Below are 17,954 nucleotides of genomic sequence, written 5' to 3' on the forward strand. Positions count from 1 at the left end.
ATGCCGTACCTCGACGACGGCTTCGAGGCCCTGCTGGAGCCCTTTTACAACGGCAAGAAGCTCACGGATCCCATCTCAACCCAGGAAGACAAATTTCAACTGCTGCCCGCCTTTCTCAAAGTCAAGGGCCTGGTGAAGCAACACATTGACTCCTACAACTTCTTCGTCGACCATGAGATCAAGGACATTGTGCGCGCGAACCGCACCATCCGAAGTGATGTGAACAGCTCCTTCTGGCTTGAGTAGGTGGACCACGAACCACATTCATGGCTATGAATCGTTTTCATATACTTACGAGAATTCTAGGTTCACGGACATCCGGGTCGAGAGCCCAAGCCGTCTTGACTTTAACGATGCGCGTGCACACAGTGAGGTCACTCCCATGGAATGTCGTCTGCGCGACATGACCTATGGCGCTCCCATCTTTGTTGACATCGCCTACATCCGCGACAAGTCCAAAATCGTCCGCAGAAATGTTCCCCTTGGACGGCTGCCCGTCATGCTCAAGTCAGCCAAGTGCCGTCTCAACGGTGCTTCTAACAAGGAGATGGCTCTCATGAACGAATGTCCTCTCGACCCCGGCGGCTATTTTATCATCAACGGCACGGAGAAGGTCATCCTGATTCAGGAGCAGCTGAGTAAGAACCGTGTCATTGTCGAGGCTGATGAAAAGAACAACATCATCACCGCCTCTGTGACCAGTTCTACCCACGAGCGCAAGACCAAGACCAATATCACGCTGAAGAAAGATCGCATCTCCCTCGTCCACAACGTCCTCGTGGAACCCGCACCCATTGTCATCGTTCTCAAAGCTCTGGGTGGCCTGTCTGACCTCGAGATTATGCAGCTTGTTGCTGGTGATGACGGAAGATACCAGGATGAGTTCACCGTCAACTTTGACGAGGCAACAAAGCAGGGTGTCTATACCCAGCAGCAGGCCCTGGAGTGGATTGGATCGCGCGTCAAGATGGGCGGCAGGGGCAGGTTTCAGCCCAACTCGCAGGCCCGGAAGAACAACATCGAGGAGGGTATGGATGCGCTATCCAACCTTATTATTGCCCACATACCCGTCGAGGGCCTCGACTTCTACCCGAAGGCCATCTACGTTGCTTTCATGACGCGCCGTGTTCTCATGGCTCAAGCCAACATGAGCCTCGTGGATGACAGGGATTTCGTCGGAAACAAGCGACTCGAGCTTGCTGGACAGTTGCTCTCTCTTCTTTTCGAGGATTTGTTCAAAAAGTTTTGCGGCGACGTCAAGGCCAGCATCGACAAGGTACTTAAGAAAGACAACCGCGCCGTGGCCATGGACGCTGTTACCATGATCAGCAACCACGCCAACAACATTGGTCAGGGAATCAACCGAGCGATCCAGACGGGCAACTGGACAGTGAAGCGATTCAACATGAATCGAGCCGGCGTCACTCACGTCCTGAGTCGTCTGAGCTATATCAGTGCCCTGGGTATGATGACGCGCATCAGCAGTCAGTTTGAGAAGACGCGAAAGGTCAGTGGACCGCGTGCGCTGCAGCCCTCACAGTGGGGTATGTTGTGTCCCTCGGATACACCCGAAGGTGAGGCTTGCGGTCTGGTCAAGAACCTGGCTCTCATGACGCATATTACCACCAACGCCGAGGAGGAACCTGTCAAGCGTTGGGTTTTTACCGTGGACGACAATGTCGAACCCATCAGGAACTTCTCCGGAAGTGAGATGCATCGCGAGGGATCGTATATCATCCACATCAACGGCACGCCGTTTGCGCTTACCAAATTCCCGAAAAGGTTCACGAACCGCTTCAGAACGATGCGTCGCCGTGGCTGGATCTCGCCCTTTGTCGGCGTTCATATTAACAACCACTTCAACGCTGTTCATATTGCTACTGACGAAGGACGAATCTGTCGGCCCTACATTATTGTCAAGAACGGCAAGCCGAAGCTGAAGGCGGAGCACCTGAAGCTTCTCCAGCTCGGCAAGGCCACTTTCGATGACTTCTTGACGAATGGTGTCGTCGAGTATTTGGATGTCAACGAGGAGAACGATACGCTTGTGGCTCTGTACGAAACCGACGTCAACCAAAGCACCACGCACATGGAAATCGAACCCTTCACAATTCTCGGGGCCGTAGCAGGCCTCATTCCCTTCCCGCACCACAACCAGTCACCCCGTAACACCTACCAGTGTGCCATGGGCAAGCAAGCTATTGGCGCAATTGCCTACAACCAATTCAACCGCATCGACACATTGCTCTACACCCTCGTATACCCGCAACGGCCGATGGTCATCTCCAAGACGATTCAGCTCATCCACTACGACAAGCTGCCAGCCGGACAGAACGCCACAGTCGTTGTCATGTCCTACTCTGGCTACGATATCGAGGATGCCCTGGTACTCAACAAGGCCTCGTGCGACCGTGGCTTTGGACGCTGTCAGGTGTTCCGAAAGTACTCGGCTGAGCTGCAAAAGTACCCGAACGGTAAACGAGAACGCATCGGAGACCCGCAGTACGAGGAAATGGAGGGCAAGCCTAGACGGCGCATTGCCAAACACGCAGCTCTGGATCCTGATGGCTTGGCCATGGTCGGTGGCCAGGTCAGGGCTGGCGAGGCCATGGTGAAGAAGGAGACCCCTCTGGACACCGGGTCGACTGGTATCGGTAACGACCGCGGCCCTAGCGAGTTCCGCGACTCGTCACTATCGTACCGCATTCCTGATCCGGCATACATCGACAAAGTGATGATCTCTCAGAGCGAAAAGGACAACATGGTCATCAAGGTGCAGACGCGACAGACGAGAAGGCCGGAGTTGGGTGACAAGTTTTCGTCACGTCACGGACAGAAAGGTGTTGTTGGCATTATCGTGGAGCAAGAGGACCTACCGTTCTCTGACAAGGGCCTGGTCCCTGATATTATCATGAACCCTCACGGTTTCCCCTCTCGAATGACGGTCGGAAAGCTGCTCGAGTGCCTCACAGGCAAGGCGTCGGTCTTGGACGGTCGTCCGGACTACGGTTTCGGCGACGCCTTCCGCTCGCATCCGCTCAAGCAGATGAGCGAGGCTCTCGTCGACCACGGTTTCTCATGGGAGGGCAAAGACTACTTCACGTCTGGCATCACGGGTGAACCGCTTGAGGCCTACATTTTCAACGGCCCCATCTACTACCAGCGTCTCAAGCACATGGTCCAGGACAAGATGCACTCTCGTGCGCGGGGACCTCGTGCCATCCTCACGAGACAACCGACGGAGGGTCGTTCGCGCGAGGGTGGTCTGCGTCTGGGCGAGATGGAGCGTGACTGTCTGATTGCCTACGGCGCCTCGCAATTGCTGTTGGAGCGTCTGATGATCAGCTCGGACGGCACAGAGATCGACATTTGCCAGCAGTGTGGCCTCTTTGGTTACAAGGGCTACTGCCACACGTGCAGGAGCACCAAGGAGGTGACCAAGATGACGATGCCGTATGCTGCGAAGCTACTGGTGCAAGAACTGATCAGTATGAATGTCGGTGTGAGGTTACAGATGGAGGATGAGTTCCCGCATCCGAAGGAATGATGTACATAAATGAATTTCAAAGGAGAAATAACATGCCAAGAGGTACACACGAGAAGGGTCACTTGGTGATATGCAGTTTACCATGACCTGACGTTTGCGCGACTATGGACGGCACGCTTTATTCCTTCAATTATGACGGAAGGTAAGACGAAAATACTAGTAATGAAAGTCACTACAGGGGCGCGTAGCAACTATTTTCCCGTTCCCCATTCCCGGCAGAGAGACACGATGGTTCGATTTCTTGCCCGTCTCGCGCCGGCATCCGGTCCCACCCGCGATCGTGCATCCCAGCTAACAATTTTCTGACATCATTCTTCTCGAGCTTCCCTCCTCCCGTTCAACCCACACACCGGCGCCTCCCACAAGACACTCTCCTGTCGATGCCTACCGCCACCCAACCGCCATGGCCAGCACGCGCCTCGCAATAGCGACAGCCCACAGGTGCTGCAGGCTGTGTCGGTCACCCTCGCAGCAGCAGCTCCGCGCCATCACACATCTTAGCACTGCCCGCCCTCCCACGACAGCTTCGGCTTCAGCTCCAGGCTCGGCACCTGCGACGCCACAGCCTCACCAGCTCGCGAGCACACCACATATGAGACGCGAAACTGACCTGCCCAATCGCTACTTTGACCCATCAAATGGCGTTCCCGGCGAAGGCCCCCCAGATCCGCAAGGCAAACCGCCAGACGAGAACCGAGTGAACCTCGGCCGCAGTACGCCTTCTCCTCCCCCTCCCATCTTTTCGACAACGTCGAGCCACCAGCCCTCCTCCCGCATTGCCCGTCCACGAAGCCCTGACAGCAGACCGCTAACATGACCCTCTTGACAGCCCTCCGCATCCTCCAAGACCGCCTCCCGACCCTCCTCCAATACCCCCTCGACCAAGACATCCTCGCCCCCAACATCTCCCTCCACCTCTTCCCCTCGACGCACCCGCACCTCCCCGTCGTCTCGGGCCGCGTGGCCTACACCGCCGCCCTCTGGACGTCCCCGATCGCCTGGAACCGCATCCCCGTCATCGGCAACGTCCGCCTCGAGGTCCACACGGCGCGCATGACGCGCCAGCCCATCCCCGGCGCCGCGCCCCCGCGCCCCGGCGGCCGCGACGAGCAGCTCGTCGTGCGCTGGTCGACGTGTGCCGCGCCGGGGCGCGAGGGCGAGGGCCCGCGCGCGCTCGAGGTCGGCAAGGGCGAGAAGAAGGAGCAGCACTTTTCCGGGCTCTTCATCTTCCAGTTTGACCAGAAGGGCAGGATCCTCAGCCACACCATCGAGACGGTGCAGGGCGGCGGCGACTGGGAGAGGGGGGTCGGGGCCAAGGTCGTCGGGCTGACGGACTGGCTGCTCGGCGGGCTCGGGAGGGGGGAGCCGTGCCCGGCCTTTCAAGCCACGTCTCCGACGAGGGACGACGGGGGTCGAGGTGGCAGAGATTGATAGCGCTTGAGGAGATGACGGGTTGGACCAGGGCTGGCCTGCTTGAGGGGATGGTTAACCGGGAAGATGAGGGAGATGCACATATATGTACAACACTCAGAGTTTTGTTACTAGGTCTACGGAGTTCAGGGATATTGCGGAAGACGGCGGGGAGTCGCAGGAGAGCTCAGAAGACATTGACGGCGCTGACACTCTGCTCTACTACTACCATGATGTACAATAACTCGGAATAGACATCTCATGAACCTACGTTAGACTGGAAAACGCTATCCAAGTGTTGTAGATTTAAGACGTCAACCCCTTCCGAAGATAATCACGAGCAGACATTGCTTGTATGGTACCAAGGTCGCAGCTTTCGTACATGGTCGTTCGTGCTCGTGCTTCATCTCCAGTATATTCACAAATTGGTGTTCTCAAATGACCCACGAGCCATCCCCGACCGAGTGTTACGGGTCCTCTAGGCCGCAACTTGCGGTCAAATGCCGAATGAAGCTCGTTCAGGAGGTGTGGGCCGTCTACAAGGTGTCAGCCAGTCAGTCTGAACCCCCCCGAGCAGAAACAAAAAGACAAGAACAGCCTACTATTGAATTGATTGAAGGAAGTAAGTATATGTTCAAAATGTATGTGATCAACAAAAAAACTCAAAAGAGGATGCCTCGTACTGGAATCGAACCAGTGATCTCATCATTACTAGTGATGCGCTTTACCACTAAGCCAACGAGGCTTATTGATATTGGCTATCAACATAAGAATATATGAAGCCAACATTTGACGTGCTATAGTTTCATAGTCAAGTCCTGGATTGTGGCTCTTTGAGATCCTTGCCAGGCTTTGTCTCTGGTGCTTGATATCTCGCAATTCGTGTCGCCAAATCTTACATCTCTGCTTGATCTCATACGACGGCACAACTGTTTGATCATGCCTACCTGCCTATTCGACCAAACACAAGGTCCAAGCTACCCAGATTCGCTAGTATGCCACGTTTCCAGCCAAGGAAACAACACCTCACGAACGATGATGTAGCGGAAATATCACATTAAAGCACTCTGGCTGCCCATCTAATCAGCAGCCAAATGCCTCTCGAACCTTGCGCTGCTACACATACATACACATTGGTCCATCCCCTGCAAGCGCCGCATTTCGCTTCGGGAATCCAACATCTCATCGCAAACGCAGGCGGGACGGGTTCCCCCTCCCGCGGCATCCTCATACGCAGCATCTTTTCATCTAGATCGCGTTAATTGTCCTCCACCTCTAAAGTCATTCCCCCCCTTTTTTCATAACGATGCGCACTTAAGCAACAAACTCCTTGGCGCCGCTGGCCTCCCACTTGCCAGGAATCAGCGCCAGGGGGACGATGCCGGAAACGTGCATCTCGGGGCCGAAGATCTTGGCGTTCAGGCCGAGCTCCTGGGTGGCAGCCTTCATGTTCTTGAGACCCTCTTGGTAGTTGGGACCGGCACGACGGACCCAGATCTGGACGTTGTGCTCGTTCAGGGTGGTCGCGAACTCGCGCAGCGCGCGGATGACACCCTTGAATGTGCTGGCAACGTTGGTGAAGTTGGCAATACCACCACCGATGAACAGGACCTTGCCCTCCTTGGCGACAGGGGCACGGAGCATGAGGTCGAGGACGGTGCGGGCGTAGTGGTAGGTCTGGGACTCGGTAGGGGCACCGGAGTACTCGCCGTAGTTGGCGAGCTGGTCGGCGAAACCGGCCGACGCAATGGCATCAGCGTAGACGACGGAAGCACCACCACCGGCGACAAGGGTCCAGATACGGCCCGTCGCGTTGAGGACGGTGAGCTTAAGGGAAGCACCCGTCTTGGCATCAAGGTCGGCGATGTAAGCCTCCTCCTTGGTCAGCTCACGGCCGAAGGGAGCAGGGAAGTCCAGAGGGGGGCCGGCATCGATGTTGACCTTCTCGCCGCCGGCGACGTTGGTGAGGCCCAGAGCAGCCGGTGAGCGGGCAATGGCCCACTTGACACCGCACTCAAAGTCGGCAGTCTGATCAATCTTGGCAGCAAGATCAAGGAAGTGAACGGTAGCGGAAGTGGCATCCTCGTTAGGGATAACGACGAGGGGGTTGATCTCGAGGTAGGCTGCAATTCGGTCAGCACAGGAGTGTGAAGTTTATGTTGAAGGGGCATACTGACTGAAGTTGCATTCGACGTAGACAGCGTACAGGCGGCTGATGAAGTCGACAAGGACGTTGTGCACACCCTTGGGGACCTTCTTGAGCAGAGTGCTGGCGATTTCCTCGTTGGAGGGGTATTCAGAGAGGTCGACAGGAATGAGGATCTTCTCGGCCTTCTCATCAACATCACCAACATCGACACCACCCTCGTGAGTGAAGAGAATCCAGTCGCCCTGTAGATCATAGTCAGCATTCACAGGTTCTGCCAACGAGATATGACAACGTGGTTGGTTGGTTGGTGCGTTTTGCCGGGCCATGGGTTGTGCCAGCTATCGTGTCTTCCGTTCGTCCGTCGGCTCGGCAGAGTCTTCCCGTATCGGGCAACCCAACGACGCGTGTCCACTTTTCAGCGACACACACAGCCAGACCAAGCCATATAAAAGATCACGACGCTCCATCTGAGACGGATGTCTTTCAACCTTTTCTTTTGTACGACTTTTTGGATGCCCGATTCGAATTCGACATCTCGTATCGCCTCAGAAACGCCCGGAATCCGTTGTTAGATGCACAACCCAATGGACCACCCAGCACTGAATCACTTGCACGACCCTAGGGGGAGCCAAAAGGAGCGAAGACTCGACTTACCTCACGAACGCTCATGATGTTGATGTAGTACTCGGTGTCCTGGGGGTGAGGAACGAACGGCTCGACGAGGAACTGGCGCAGAACACCAGTGACGTGCTCGACCTGCTGCTCCTTGCCCGCACGCTCGGCGACCCAAGCCTTGGCCTCGGGCCAGGTCTTGTTGAGGGCCAGAAGACCGCTCTTGCCTCGCCTCTTGATCAGCTGATCAGGCTTCGCGACGAACTTGGCGCCGGACTGGAGGAGCCAGGGGTAGGTGACCTCGGCCTGGTCGAGGATGTCGTTGACGTTGGCATCCTCGGGGAAGTGCAGAGAAGCGAGTCTGGGGGGAGGGTTGTGCTTGGTCGGCTTGGGAAGAGGAGTGTCCTTGACGACGGGGCTCCTGGTGAGGTGGTAGTTGAGGATGGCCTTGCCGTCGGCCTCGAAGATGCTCTTGGCTACGAAAAGGTCAGAGTCGGGACGTCAGGCACACGCAACGGCTCGCGCGCGGCAGAACCTGGACGAGGGGGGGAACTTGCCGGCCATTGTGTGGTTGTGTGAGGTAGGTTTTGCGGGTTTCTTTGAGGTTTGTGGTTTTGGATTGTCTCGATGTCGAGCTGGCAGGAAGTCTTGTCAGTGGCGGATGAGAAATACTGGTGTTGTTCGCTTTCCAAGCGGAATTGCGTGGTTGAGAAGCTCAAGCACAACTGCAAGAAGGAGAGTACAGCGGCACTATGGCGGGTCGACTCGAGAGAGAGAGGCTGTCTTGAACCAAAGTTGGGGCAGGTGGGCGGCTTGAGGGGGTGAAGATTGAGTGCGAGGACGAGTTCGACTTACCGGCTACAACGGTGGTGCGAGCAGAGTTCCTGGTATCAAGCGAAGATCAGGAAAGTCGAGGCGGTGAAGGAAGAAGAAGGATGAGGCAGGTTTGATGATTGGGATGCACAGGAGGTGGAAGGATGGCAGCTGTGAGGTGTGAGGTGGAGGGAGAAGATCGTCAGCCTTTCAAAAATTTGGTCGCCCGACACAGCAGCTGAGTGTTGGTCTAGGATTCGGGTCGCTGGGGGACCTGAATTGGGTGGGTAGAGGGGGTGAGGGGGTGATTGAGGCGCTGACGGTCTGGTGGGCGGTGGGCAGCAGGCCATCCACTCAGTCAGTCAGTCCAGTCGGTGGGCGATTGGGATGACGGGACGGACAGGTACAGGGGCATGCGCTAACCACGCCAAACCTGAAAGCCTTTGGGGGATGTGCAAGAGGTGCAGGGAGGGACCTCCCGGTGGAGACAAGTACCGGTACTTCAGGTCCCAAATGGTTGTTGAGGTTTGAGTGGACCCCAACTTGCAGCAGACCCCCTACCCCTCCAGCCCCGCCGTTGGAGCTTCACCTCAACCCACTGGACCTCTTCACCTATACCTCCCTTTCTGCCTCAAAGCGGTGTCGCAGCTAGTGGCTGGAGCATTGCTGTCCAATTCTTGCTGTCAACGAAGTTTTGGATACCCTGCTGCTGTCATTGTGCCTACTACGGCATGACAAGCTTTTGTTCTGTATCCTGGTAGCCCAGGCCTAAGCAAGTGGTCCCTCCCGCCCATGGAGGGGCAAAGGCAAGACACAGTCATCGAGGTGTGTGTGCGTGTCAAGCTCTGGAGGGCTGATGCTTGCGGGAGCTCCTCGTGGGGCCCACCTATCGAGGGGCAAGGATGGGTGGAGAATGCACCCCCAGTCCCGGCAGCCCGCGGACGACCCGACGGTGGGACAATTTATTGAACAACCTGCGTCACCAAGTGCATCCAGCCTGGACAGCCCCTCGATGCGGTGTGCGAGGTGGTGCGTTGCCTCCTCCGAAGGCCGGTCGCCGGCGGACTCGGATGGGGACCACCGACAGGAACAGTGCAGCTCGGAGCCTCGGCCGGGCATCAGTGGCGGTCACTCTCGGGTCGGAGGTGTGGACAGGCAGGATCACGTATGCATCAAGTTCATCCACCATCGATCGGGGGACGGCGTAGAGGGAAGGGGAGGGGGAGAACAGGGTCACATCATCTGTGTGGCTTTTCATCCTTCCGTCGTCTCTCTTCTCCTTCGACTGCAACACGCCTCACTCAGGTACCCGATATCGCAGAGAGGGGATTTTTTTTTGGGGATGCAGTTTTTTTCTCCTAGGGGCGTTCGACGAGAGAAATTACGAGGTCCCTGGATCCTGGCGCGGATGGTGCAGGCGCAGCGGCAGCGGGCTCGACGGGAAACAGGGTGGGGACCAGGTACCGATACCTTGGGGCCACGGTCGCGGACCACACCCTAAAGCCAGGCCAGAGACACGACGCGCCATTGTCTCTGCGCCATGAGTGAGGTGGTGGCACTGGATTGGGGGCGGGCCAGGTCTCGTCTGCGTGGCAGTCAGTCAACAACTGAAGTGTTGTTGAACGTCGAGGCCCCCCTTCCCCTTCCCGCATCCCTCTCCCCATCGCCAATCGCTGTTCCCCAACTTTCTGACCGCCTACTGCTGAGTGCTGACCCTTCACTGCGTGTGGCCAACAGATTTCACCCCCCTTGGATCGACTTGAGGTGCTTTGCCTGAACGACCAAGCTAGCTTGCTACCTTGCCTCCTACCAAGTACCACCTCACTCACGCAAACGAACGAATGCCCACCAGCCAACCATCAGCCAAACAATTGAACAATTTCTTTCCTTGGGGTCGTCCGATCAACTACCTTCTTCGACCGCCCCTTTTTCTTTCCATTTCATTCCCTCTCACACCATTCACCTCCCACCCCCTCCAGTTCCACACACTCTCGCCATCAACGTCAGAGACCCTGCTTCCTCTCCGTACCACCATCAATTGCAAGCAACAAACGTCTTGCTGCTCGGTCAGAGACCCTCCATTGTAAGTCGATCTCAAAACTCCCTGGTACAAAACAGCTCTTTTCTCGAAACAAGGCGTCTTTCGTTGTTGCTTGCGCTGGAGAACTTTCTTTCCCAACCGAACCCCCATGCCAGATTTGAACCCCTGTACCGCTTGGACCCACCGCCTTTTTTTTGGTGGTGCCCAGGTGAAGTGCCCCCCCCCCCCCCCTCGTCGGGTCCCCCAGCACCTACCGGCCGCCGGACAGCCTCGCTGCGAATCTGGCTGGGATCCAACGAATTCAGCTTGCACCAAATTCCCCTTCCCTTCCTCTCCTGAATTCTTACTCCTCCTCATCCCACCCGCTGCCCACACCTTTGCTCCGTGCAACTTCTTCCCCTTCTCCCAGTCCTCCATCGTCGAGTCTACCTTACTCGAACCCCTCCATCGCCGTTCACGATACCTTCGTCTGGGCGTTAATTGTCAGGTTTCTCCCTGCTGACCTCCTTCTGCCTCGCCAGAATTTTACCTTGAGATACCCGCCGAACCGATCCGGGAGCTCAACTCCGACCACACCTCCATCATGTCTTCTACCACCAAGCCCGGCGGCCTCTCCGCCAACGACAAGATTCAGCGTTTCGCTGCGCCCAGCCGCCCTCTGAGCCCCCTCCCCTCACACGCCCTCTTCAACGACAAGACTCGATGCTTCGTCTACGGCCTGCAGCCCCGCGCTGTGCAGGGCATGCTTGACTTCGACTTCATTTGCAAGCGCAAGACCCCCTCCGTTGCCGGCATCATCTACACTTTCGGTGGTCAGTTCGTGAGCAAGATGTACTGGGGCACCAGCGAGACTCTCCTGCCCGTTTACCAGGAGGTCCCCAAGGCCATCGCCAAGCACCCCGACGTTGACACGGTCGTCAACTTTGCCTCGTCTCGCAGTGTCTACAGCTCTACCATGGAGCTCATGGAGTTCCCCCAGGTCAAGACCATTGCCATCATTGCCGAGGGTGTCCCTGAGCGCGTAGGTTCTCCCCCCTTCTTTGTCCTCTGCGTCTTGCCTCCTAAGGAAGGCCTTGGGCATTGGTTGACTCCGCTGACACAATCATCTAGCGCGCCCGTGAGATCGCCCACAAGGCCGCCAAGAAGGGCATTACCATCATTGGCCCTGCCACCGTCGGTGGCATCAAGCCCGGCTGCTTCAAGATCGGTAACACTGGTGGTATGATGGATAACATCGTTGCCTCCAAGCTGTACCGCAAGGGTTCCGTCGGCTACGTGTCCAAGTCCGGTGGCATGTCCAACGAGCTGAACAACATCATTTCCAACAACACCGATGGTGTGTACGAGGGTGTCGCCATTGGCGGTGACAGGTACCCCGGAACCACCTTCATCGACCATCTGCTCAGGTACCAGGCCGACCCCGAGTGCAAGGTTCTCGTCCTGCTCGGCGAGGTTGGAGGTGTCGAAGAGTACAAGGTTATCAAGGCCGTCGAGGAGGGTGTCATCACCAAGCCTATTGTTGCCTGGGCCATTGGCACCTGCGCCAGCATGTTCAAGACTGAGGTTCAGTTCGGCCACGCCGGTGCCTTTGCCAACTCCACGCTCGAGACTGCCAAGACCAAGAACGAGAAGATGAAGGAGGCTGGTTTCCACGTCCCTGACACCTTTGAGGACATGCCCAACGTCCTCAAGCAGGTCTACGACAAGCTCGTCGCTGACGGCACCATCAAGCCCCAGCCTGAGCCCGTTGTTCCCAAGATTCCCATCGACTACTCTTGGGCTCAGGAGCTCGGCCTTATCCGTAAGCCCGCTGCCTTCATCTCCACCATCTCCGACGACCGTGGCCAGGAGCTTCTTTACGCTGGCATGCCCATCTCGGACGTGTTCAAGGAGGAGATCGGTATCGGTGGTGTCATGTCTCTGCTGTGGTTCCGCCGCCGCCTTCCCGACTACGCCTCCAAGTTCCTTGAGATGGTTCTCATGCTTACCGCCGATCACGGTCCCGCTGTGTCCGGTGCCATGAACACCATCATCACCACCCGTGCCGGCAAGGATCTGATCTCCTCGCTGGTCGCTGGTCTCCTGACCATTGGTTCTCGCTTCGGTGGTGCCCTCGACGGTGCCGCCGAGGAGTTCACCAAGGCGTTCGACAAGGGCCTCAGCCCCCGTGAGTTCGTCGACACCATGCGCAAGCAGAACAAGCTCATTCCCGGTATTGGCCACCGTGTCAAGTCCCGCAACAACCCCGATCTCCGTGTCGAGCTCGTCAAGGAGTACGTCAAGGCCAAGTTCCCCAGCTCCAAGCTGCTCGACTATGCCCTGGCCGTCGAGAGCGTTACGACCTCGAAGAAGGACAACCTGATTCTGAACGTCGACGGCTGCATCGCTGTCTGCTTCGTTGATCTTGTCCGCAACTGCGGTGCCTTCTCTGCCGAGGAGGCCGAGGACTACCTCAAGATGGGTGTGCTCAACGGTCTCTTCGTTCTCGGCCGTTCCATCGGTCTTATTGCCCACTACCTCGACCAGAAGAGGCTGCGCACTGGTCTCTACCGTCACCCCTGGGACGATATCACCTACATCCTGCCCCAGCTCGGTGGTGGTGCGCCTGGCGCCGAGGGCCGTGTCGAGGTGCAGATGTGAGGGAAGTAATGAATGGAAAAGAAAGGCTCGGGCGAGAGCCGGGCACAGGCGTGGGGCGGATTTGATAATAGAGCAACGGAGCAATGGAATACCTCGCCCGGCCAAGAGGGCGCCGGTGCTAGAGGATGCTTTGTATGACAAGCTACGTGTATGTACTGTTGAGGAGCTTAGATCGCTACAAAGTATGACATTTTACGACGCCTGGATGTGTGATGGTGTCTCATGTTGTGACATGAACGTATTGGAAGTTTGGCTTATGCATCCTCGAGCCATCTGCTCTGGTGGAGCTCGGCGCCTGAACCAGCTCGTACATCGGACTGACAGTCTGCGCTCTCGTCCGCGCTACCCAACTTGCGCCTCACCTCATATATCATCTCCTCGCTGACGACCGTATCATCGTGATTGGCCCCGAACATCTCTGTCTGCCCATCAATCACTTTGACCAGGAGAGCCTCGGCCTCTTGCCATCGGCTTTGGGCCATGTACACCTCGGCCAAGACCTGCATGTCAACAACCGCGTCGCCGTGTTCGCCCCCAAGCAGCGCTTCTTTCCCTTTGATGACTCCTGGCAATATTTCTTCGGCCTCTTCCCACCTAGCCTGTTTCCCGAATATCCCGGCGAGATCCGACATGCTCGTCAGGGTCAACAGGTGGTCGGCCCCTCGTGTCTTCTCCCGCACGGCGACGACCCGGCGCAGCAGCGCCTCGGACCTCGCATACTGGCCGTGCGCGCCGAGCATGCCGGCGAGGTCATACATGCACGTGGCCGTGTCGTCGTCCTCTGGACCGAGCGCCTCCTCGTGCAGCTGTAGGACGTGGGTCAGCATCTCACGTGCCTCAGACTCGTGGCCGGCAGACCAGAGAATCTCGGAGGCCATGCGGCGCATGCTGGCCAGGCTGGACGCGTGCTTTTCTCCGAGCACTCGTTTGCGGGTCTCGATGACGTGGAGGAAGGACTGCTCGGCCTTGAGAAGCTTCCCCTGTCTTGCGTGTGCTGTAGCTAGCTCTTCCGCGCATTCTAGCGTTTTCTGGTCTTCCTCGCCTAGGGTCTGCTGATATACATTGAGTGTTTGCGAGAGAAGGGCTTCGGCTTCAGCGAGCCTGTCCATGGCTAGAAATATTGAGCCTAGCTTTGCAGTAACTTTTAGGGTAAGCAGATGATCGTTGCCGAGGCGGTGCCTGAGTATTGCCCTCTCGGCCTCACAAAAGGCAGCCGCTTCTTTTGCCTGGCCTTGCTCGAGGAGCCCCGTCGCAATCTCGGCTGTGCTGTGAAACTGTTGCAGGTCTTGCGTTCCGTGTCTGCCGCCGAGGATGCTTGTTGCCGCGTCCATCGCGAGCGGGAGAAGGCCCGGCTGTGGTTGCAGGTGCTTCAGTGTTTCGCGGAGGGTCTCTAGCGCCGCCCGTGTCTCGTCATGCGAGATGCCTCGCGACACGATGTATTGTTGGCTGCTGAGAGCAGCGTGCTGTTCTGCTCCGTAGAAACGGCCCTGCTTCACTTGATAGAGAGCGCTCTTGTGCAGCATGGAGGCCCACTTTAGCTGCGCTTCCTCACCTTGTGGAGGTTGCACGACAGCCTTTTCTGCATGCGGAATCAAGCGATCTTGGAGTCCATCGGCATCATCGGTACTCTGCAGGCATCTCGTGAAGGCCGCATCAAGTCTTGCAACGAAACGTGAATTGACGAGATTGAGCTCTCCATTTTCTTTCAACCAGGTCTTTACCGACAGCTGGACCATGCGGGGAATTTGGATGCCGCCCCATTGACTGCGGGAAATGAGACAATAGTTGTACAGAATGGACAGTTGAGTATCCCGGCTGGAGGCTTCGTCTGTTGGCTTTTTGTCTTCCGAGGACTCGATGTGTACGGGTGTGTCGACAAGGGTCTCGTGTACGTCTTGGCCATTGTAGAAACTCAGCAGACACAGCAGGTCCGCCGCGGACGGGTAGGTAGCCCGGACTTGCAAAAACTTGGCCAGCCATGTATCTAGCGCAGAACAAGGCTTCAAGAGGCCCCGCCTACCGTCGTCGCCTGCCGAGCTTATCATCTTCACAATTTCGGCATCGCCTTCTCGTAATGCTTGGAGATACGTGTCTGGTGTCATGTGTCGTTGGGATCGGATATGAAATGCTGCTTGTGTAATCGTGAGGGGGATCAAGTCGAGCTCTTCCACGAGGTCTGCTTTGGTTCCCAGTCGACCATAGGAGGAGCCCATCTTCTTTTCCAGCAAAAGGATGGCTTGGTGGAGCTTCATTGGACCGACGTCGATGAGGGCATGCGACGGCGATGCCAATCTCACAGCCAGGCTTCTGTCACACGTTGTGAACAGGACTGACCCGCGAGGGCTTGTCGGCAGGATACTCTCCAGCGTTGCATTGCTGTTTCCGACCTTTTCGCTCAGGAAGACATGACTGTTGTCAGCACCGTCGAAGACCAAGAGCCACCTCACAGGCAGGCGTTCATTTCCGAGCCACCGACAAACAGTCTGTATGATTTCAGAGCCGAACTTGTTGTAGGTCTGAATTCCAACAGCTTCGGCAATGGCCACGAACCCCTCAGTGATGGTCGCAAGCGTGTTGGCTTGAATCCAGAAAACGCACGTCGCGGCGTCTGCTGGCTCATCATCGGCGAGTATCCATGATACCCAGCCGCCACCCGTGATGCTCGCTTCTGCTGACTCCTTCTTCCTGTAGGCATATTCGATAGCGAGCTGGGACTTGCTGTTCATCCTCGTCAACCCTGGACCGGGTGGGAGGTGCACTATTAGACGTACCCGATGCCATTTTGGCCAACGAGAACTGCTCGGCCGCCAGGGCCGGAACAGCGCTCGTCAATCTGTTCGAGAATATCAGGCCTATCGACAAATGCATGATCACGAGAAAAGGGTATCAAAGTCGAAGGTAGAGTTGTTGTCGTCGAAGTAGGCTCGGCCCCATGAACGGAGAGTAACCCCACACATGCTGGGTCTGCCCGCAGTCCGCTGGGCCGAAAGCCATTGTGCAATGGGTCTCGTTTCGGCGCAGATGTGTTGGAGACAGCCGATATCGTTCCATAGCCGGCTTTGATTCCTAGGCTCAGTGCTGTGCTGTCAACCACCAGTGAGCCCATGGCTCACCAAGCTTGCTGGGTTCGACGTTGAGTGTAAATGGAAGACTCTCCAGCGGTCAAGATGTGACATGGCAGGACAGCAGCCGATCATCTTTCATATCGCATGAGCCTGTGTATGGCTGAGACAACTCGCTACTCGCCAAAGTATATCGATCCCTGTCACTTGACCAGAGGACCTTTAACCCCCCACGCTGATGGTCAGCTTTATGAAAGATCAGATCAGGCGCTTCCAAATCAGGCTTCAAGCAGTAGCTCAGCCATTCCAGTCGTTCCAGCCTTGACGGAGCCTACGGGCACTTCATATGCCAACATCATAGGCCGAATAAAGCCCCCGTCGCTTCCGATAGTTGACCAACCATGGCGATGGTGATACGCCAACTGGCCGCAACGAGCTAAAAAGGTCGGGGCGAGAGAGGTCCGAGGTCAGGATGGGGTGGCCACAAGAGCTACCATGGTCAGAAAGACACGACAAAGGCATCAACGACCCGGTAAACGCGTTTCTCAGAATCCCATGAAGGCGGGTTGACGAGCAGATGCTAGGACATAGAGTCTTGGCGCTTCTCGTCGTCCGTCACCTGCCCAATTTAGCGATGTCGTCTTCAGCGGGGCTGATGCCGCAATCCTAACTGCCAGCAGGTATCGCTTTATGACGTATGGACTCTAGATGGATATAATCTCTATACACAGACAATTCAACTATCGGGCAGTGCTCCTCTATCGATAGCCAGGGGCTACATTATGGGGGCCTTGCCGACGCACTGGCCATCTCGAATTGGCTCCGACGTGCATTTTTTGGATCCGGACCTCTACCACGCGACTCTGAGCTCCAAGCACCGCCAACCAGCCAACCCATTACAGCCCGCGCAACAAGAGACAGACCTGGCTGCCAGACAGGCAGACGACACGTCGTACGGACTCGCTCCTCTGAAACCCACTCGACACCCCCCACAGACCTCGACGAGACGAACAGAAATCAGCAAAGACAGGGAAACTCGCCAGGTCCTCTCTCTCCTCCGCCCCCGAAAAACCAACACAGTCGAAATCTCTCTACACAAGCCGCCTCGGATCCATAGCGACGATCATCCAGCAACATGTCCTTCTTCCGCATCACCCTCCACCGCTCGGCCATCGGCCTGCCCAAGCGCACCCGCGGCGTGCTCGCCGCGCTGGGCCTCCGCCGGCGCATGCAGACCGTCTTCCACCCCGTCACCCCCGACTTCGCCGGTATGGTCTTTAAGGTCAAGGAGCTGGTGCGCGTCGAAGAGGTCGACCAGGCGCTGAGCAAGAAGGAGGTTAAGGCCGAGAGGACGCCGGCGAGGGGGTTCTGGGTTGAGCGTGCGGCGCCGAGGTAATCCGCCAACCAGTCCGACGAGGAGAAAAAAAGAACGAGGGGGCGCAGATGAAAGCTATGGGCGAGACGACACGGACGGCAGACAGACTGCCATGTGTACCATACATGTACGCTAGGGAAAGACTGTATCATAATCATGGAAGCTAGGAACACATGGAGACATGACGAGCATTGCAACACTGGGAGTAAGACAATGTGTGAACGCTTAACAATTACCGTGTCTATGTCTAAGGAAACCCACCTCGAGACAGAAAGACACCACTTTCTCGCATACCCTCGGCTCCA

General features: G+C 56.8%; 6 protein-coding genes and 1 non-coding gene across 7 annotated transcripts; 4 read left to right on the forward strand and 3 right to left on the reverse strand.

Moving 5' to 3' along the window:
• Nucleotides 1-3,547, forward strand: RPC2 (DNA-directed RNA polymerase III subunit; the record flags this gene model as incomplete). The annotated part of the gene is made up of 2 exons (XM_028636341.1): nucleotides 1-242; nucleotides 307-3,547. The coding sequence occupies 2 exons, from the start codon at nucleotides 1-3 to the stop codon at nucleotides 3,545-3,547; spliced, it is 3,483 nt and encodes a 1,160-aa protein (XP_028497675.1).
• A 403-nt stretch (nucleotides 3,548-3,950) lies between these two features.
• Nucleotides 3,951-4,978, forward strand: D7B24_002126 (uncharacterized protein; the record flags this gene model as incomplete). Its single annotated transcript, XM_028636342.1, has 2 exons — nucleotides 3,951-4,260; nucleotides 4,377-4,978. 2 exons carry the CDS (start codon nucleotides 3,951-3,953, stop codon nucleotides 4,976-4,978), a joined length of 912 nt encoding a protein of 303 aa, XP_028497676.1.
• Nucleotides 4,979-5,630: 652 nt separating this feature from the next.
• D7B24_002127 lies at nucleotides 5,631-5,702 on the reverse strand. The gene has a single exon. It is a non-coding gene; the product is annotated as a tRNA-Thr (tRNA).
• A 569-nt stretch (nucleotides 5,703-6,271) lies between these two features.
• ACL2 (glutathione synthetase ATP-binding domain-like protein) lies at nucleotides 6,272-8,282 on the reverse strand (the record flags this gene model as incomplete). The annotated part of the gene is made up of 4 exons (XM_028636343.1): nucleotides 6,272-7,080; nucleotides 7,135-7,348; nucleotides 7,761-8,194; nucleotides 8,228-8,282. The coding sequence occupies 4 exons, from the start codon at nucleotides 8,280-8,282 to the stop codon at nucleotides 6,272-6,274; spliced, it is 1,512 nt and encodes a 503-aa protein (XP_028497677.1).
• Nucleotides 8,283-11,155: 2,873 nt separating this feature from the next.
• Nucleotides 11,156-13,212, forward strand: ACL1 (citrate synthase; the record flags this gene model as incomplete). The annotated part of the gene is made up of 2 exons (XM_028636344.1): nucleotides 11,156-11,593; nucleotides 11,683-13,212. 2 exons carry the CDS (start codon nucleotides 11,156-11,158, stop codon nucleotides 13,210-13,212), a joined length of 1,968 nt encoding a protein of 655 aa, XP_028497678.1.
• A 254-nt stretch (nucleotides 13,213-13,466) lies between these two features.
• D7B24_002130 (uncharacterized protein) lies at nucleotides 13,467-16,318 on the reverse strand (the record flags this gene model as incomplete). Its single annotated transcript, XM_028636345.1, has 2 exons — nucleotides 13,467-15,930; nucleotides 15,984-16,318. 2 exons carry the CDS (start codon nucleotides 16,316-16,318, stop codon nucleotides 13,467-13,469), a joined length of 2,799 nt encoding a protein of 932 aa, XP_028497679.1.
• A 1,091-nt stretch (nucleotides 16,319-17,409) lies between these two features.
• MRPL33 (39S ribosomal protein L33, mitochondrial) lies at nucleotides 17,410-17,670 on the forward strand (the record flags this gene model as incomplete). The annotated part of the gene is made up of 1 exon (XM_028636346.1): nucleotides 17,410-17,670. The coding sequence occupies one exon, from the start codon at nucleotides 17,410-17,412 to the stop codon at nucleotides 17,668-17,670; it is 261 nt and encodes an 86-aa protein (XP_028497680.1).
• Nucleotides 17,671-17,954: the final 284 nt, after the last annotated feature.

The sequence above is a fragment of the Verticillium nonalfalfae genome (genome assembly GCF_003724135.2).
Source record: "Verticillium nonalfalfae strain VnAa140/NRRL 66861 chromosome Unknown scaffold_15, whole genome shotgun sequence".
Taxonomy (NCBI): Eukaryota; Fungi; Ascomycota; class Sordariomycetes; order Glomerellales; family Plectosphaerellaceae; genus Verticillium; species Verticillium nonalfalfae.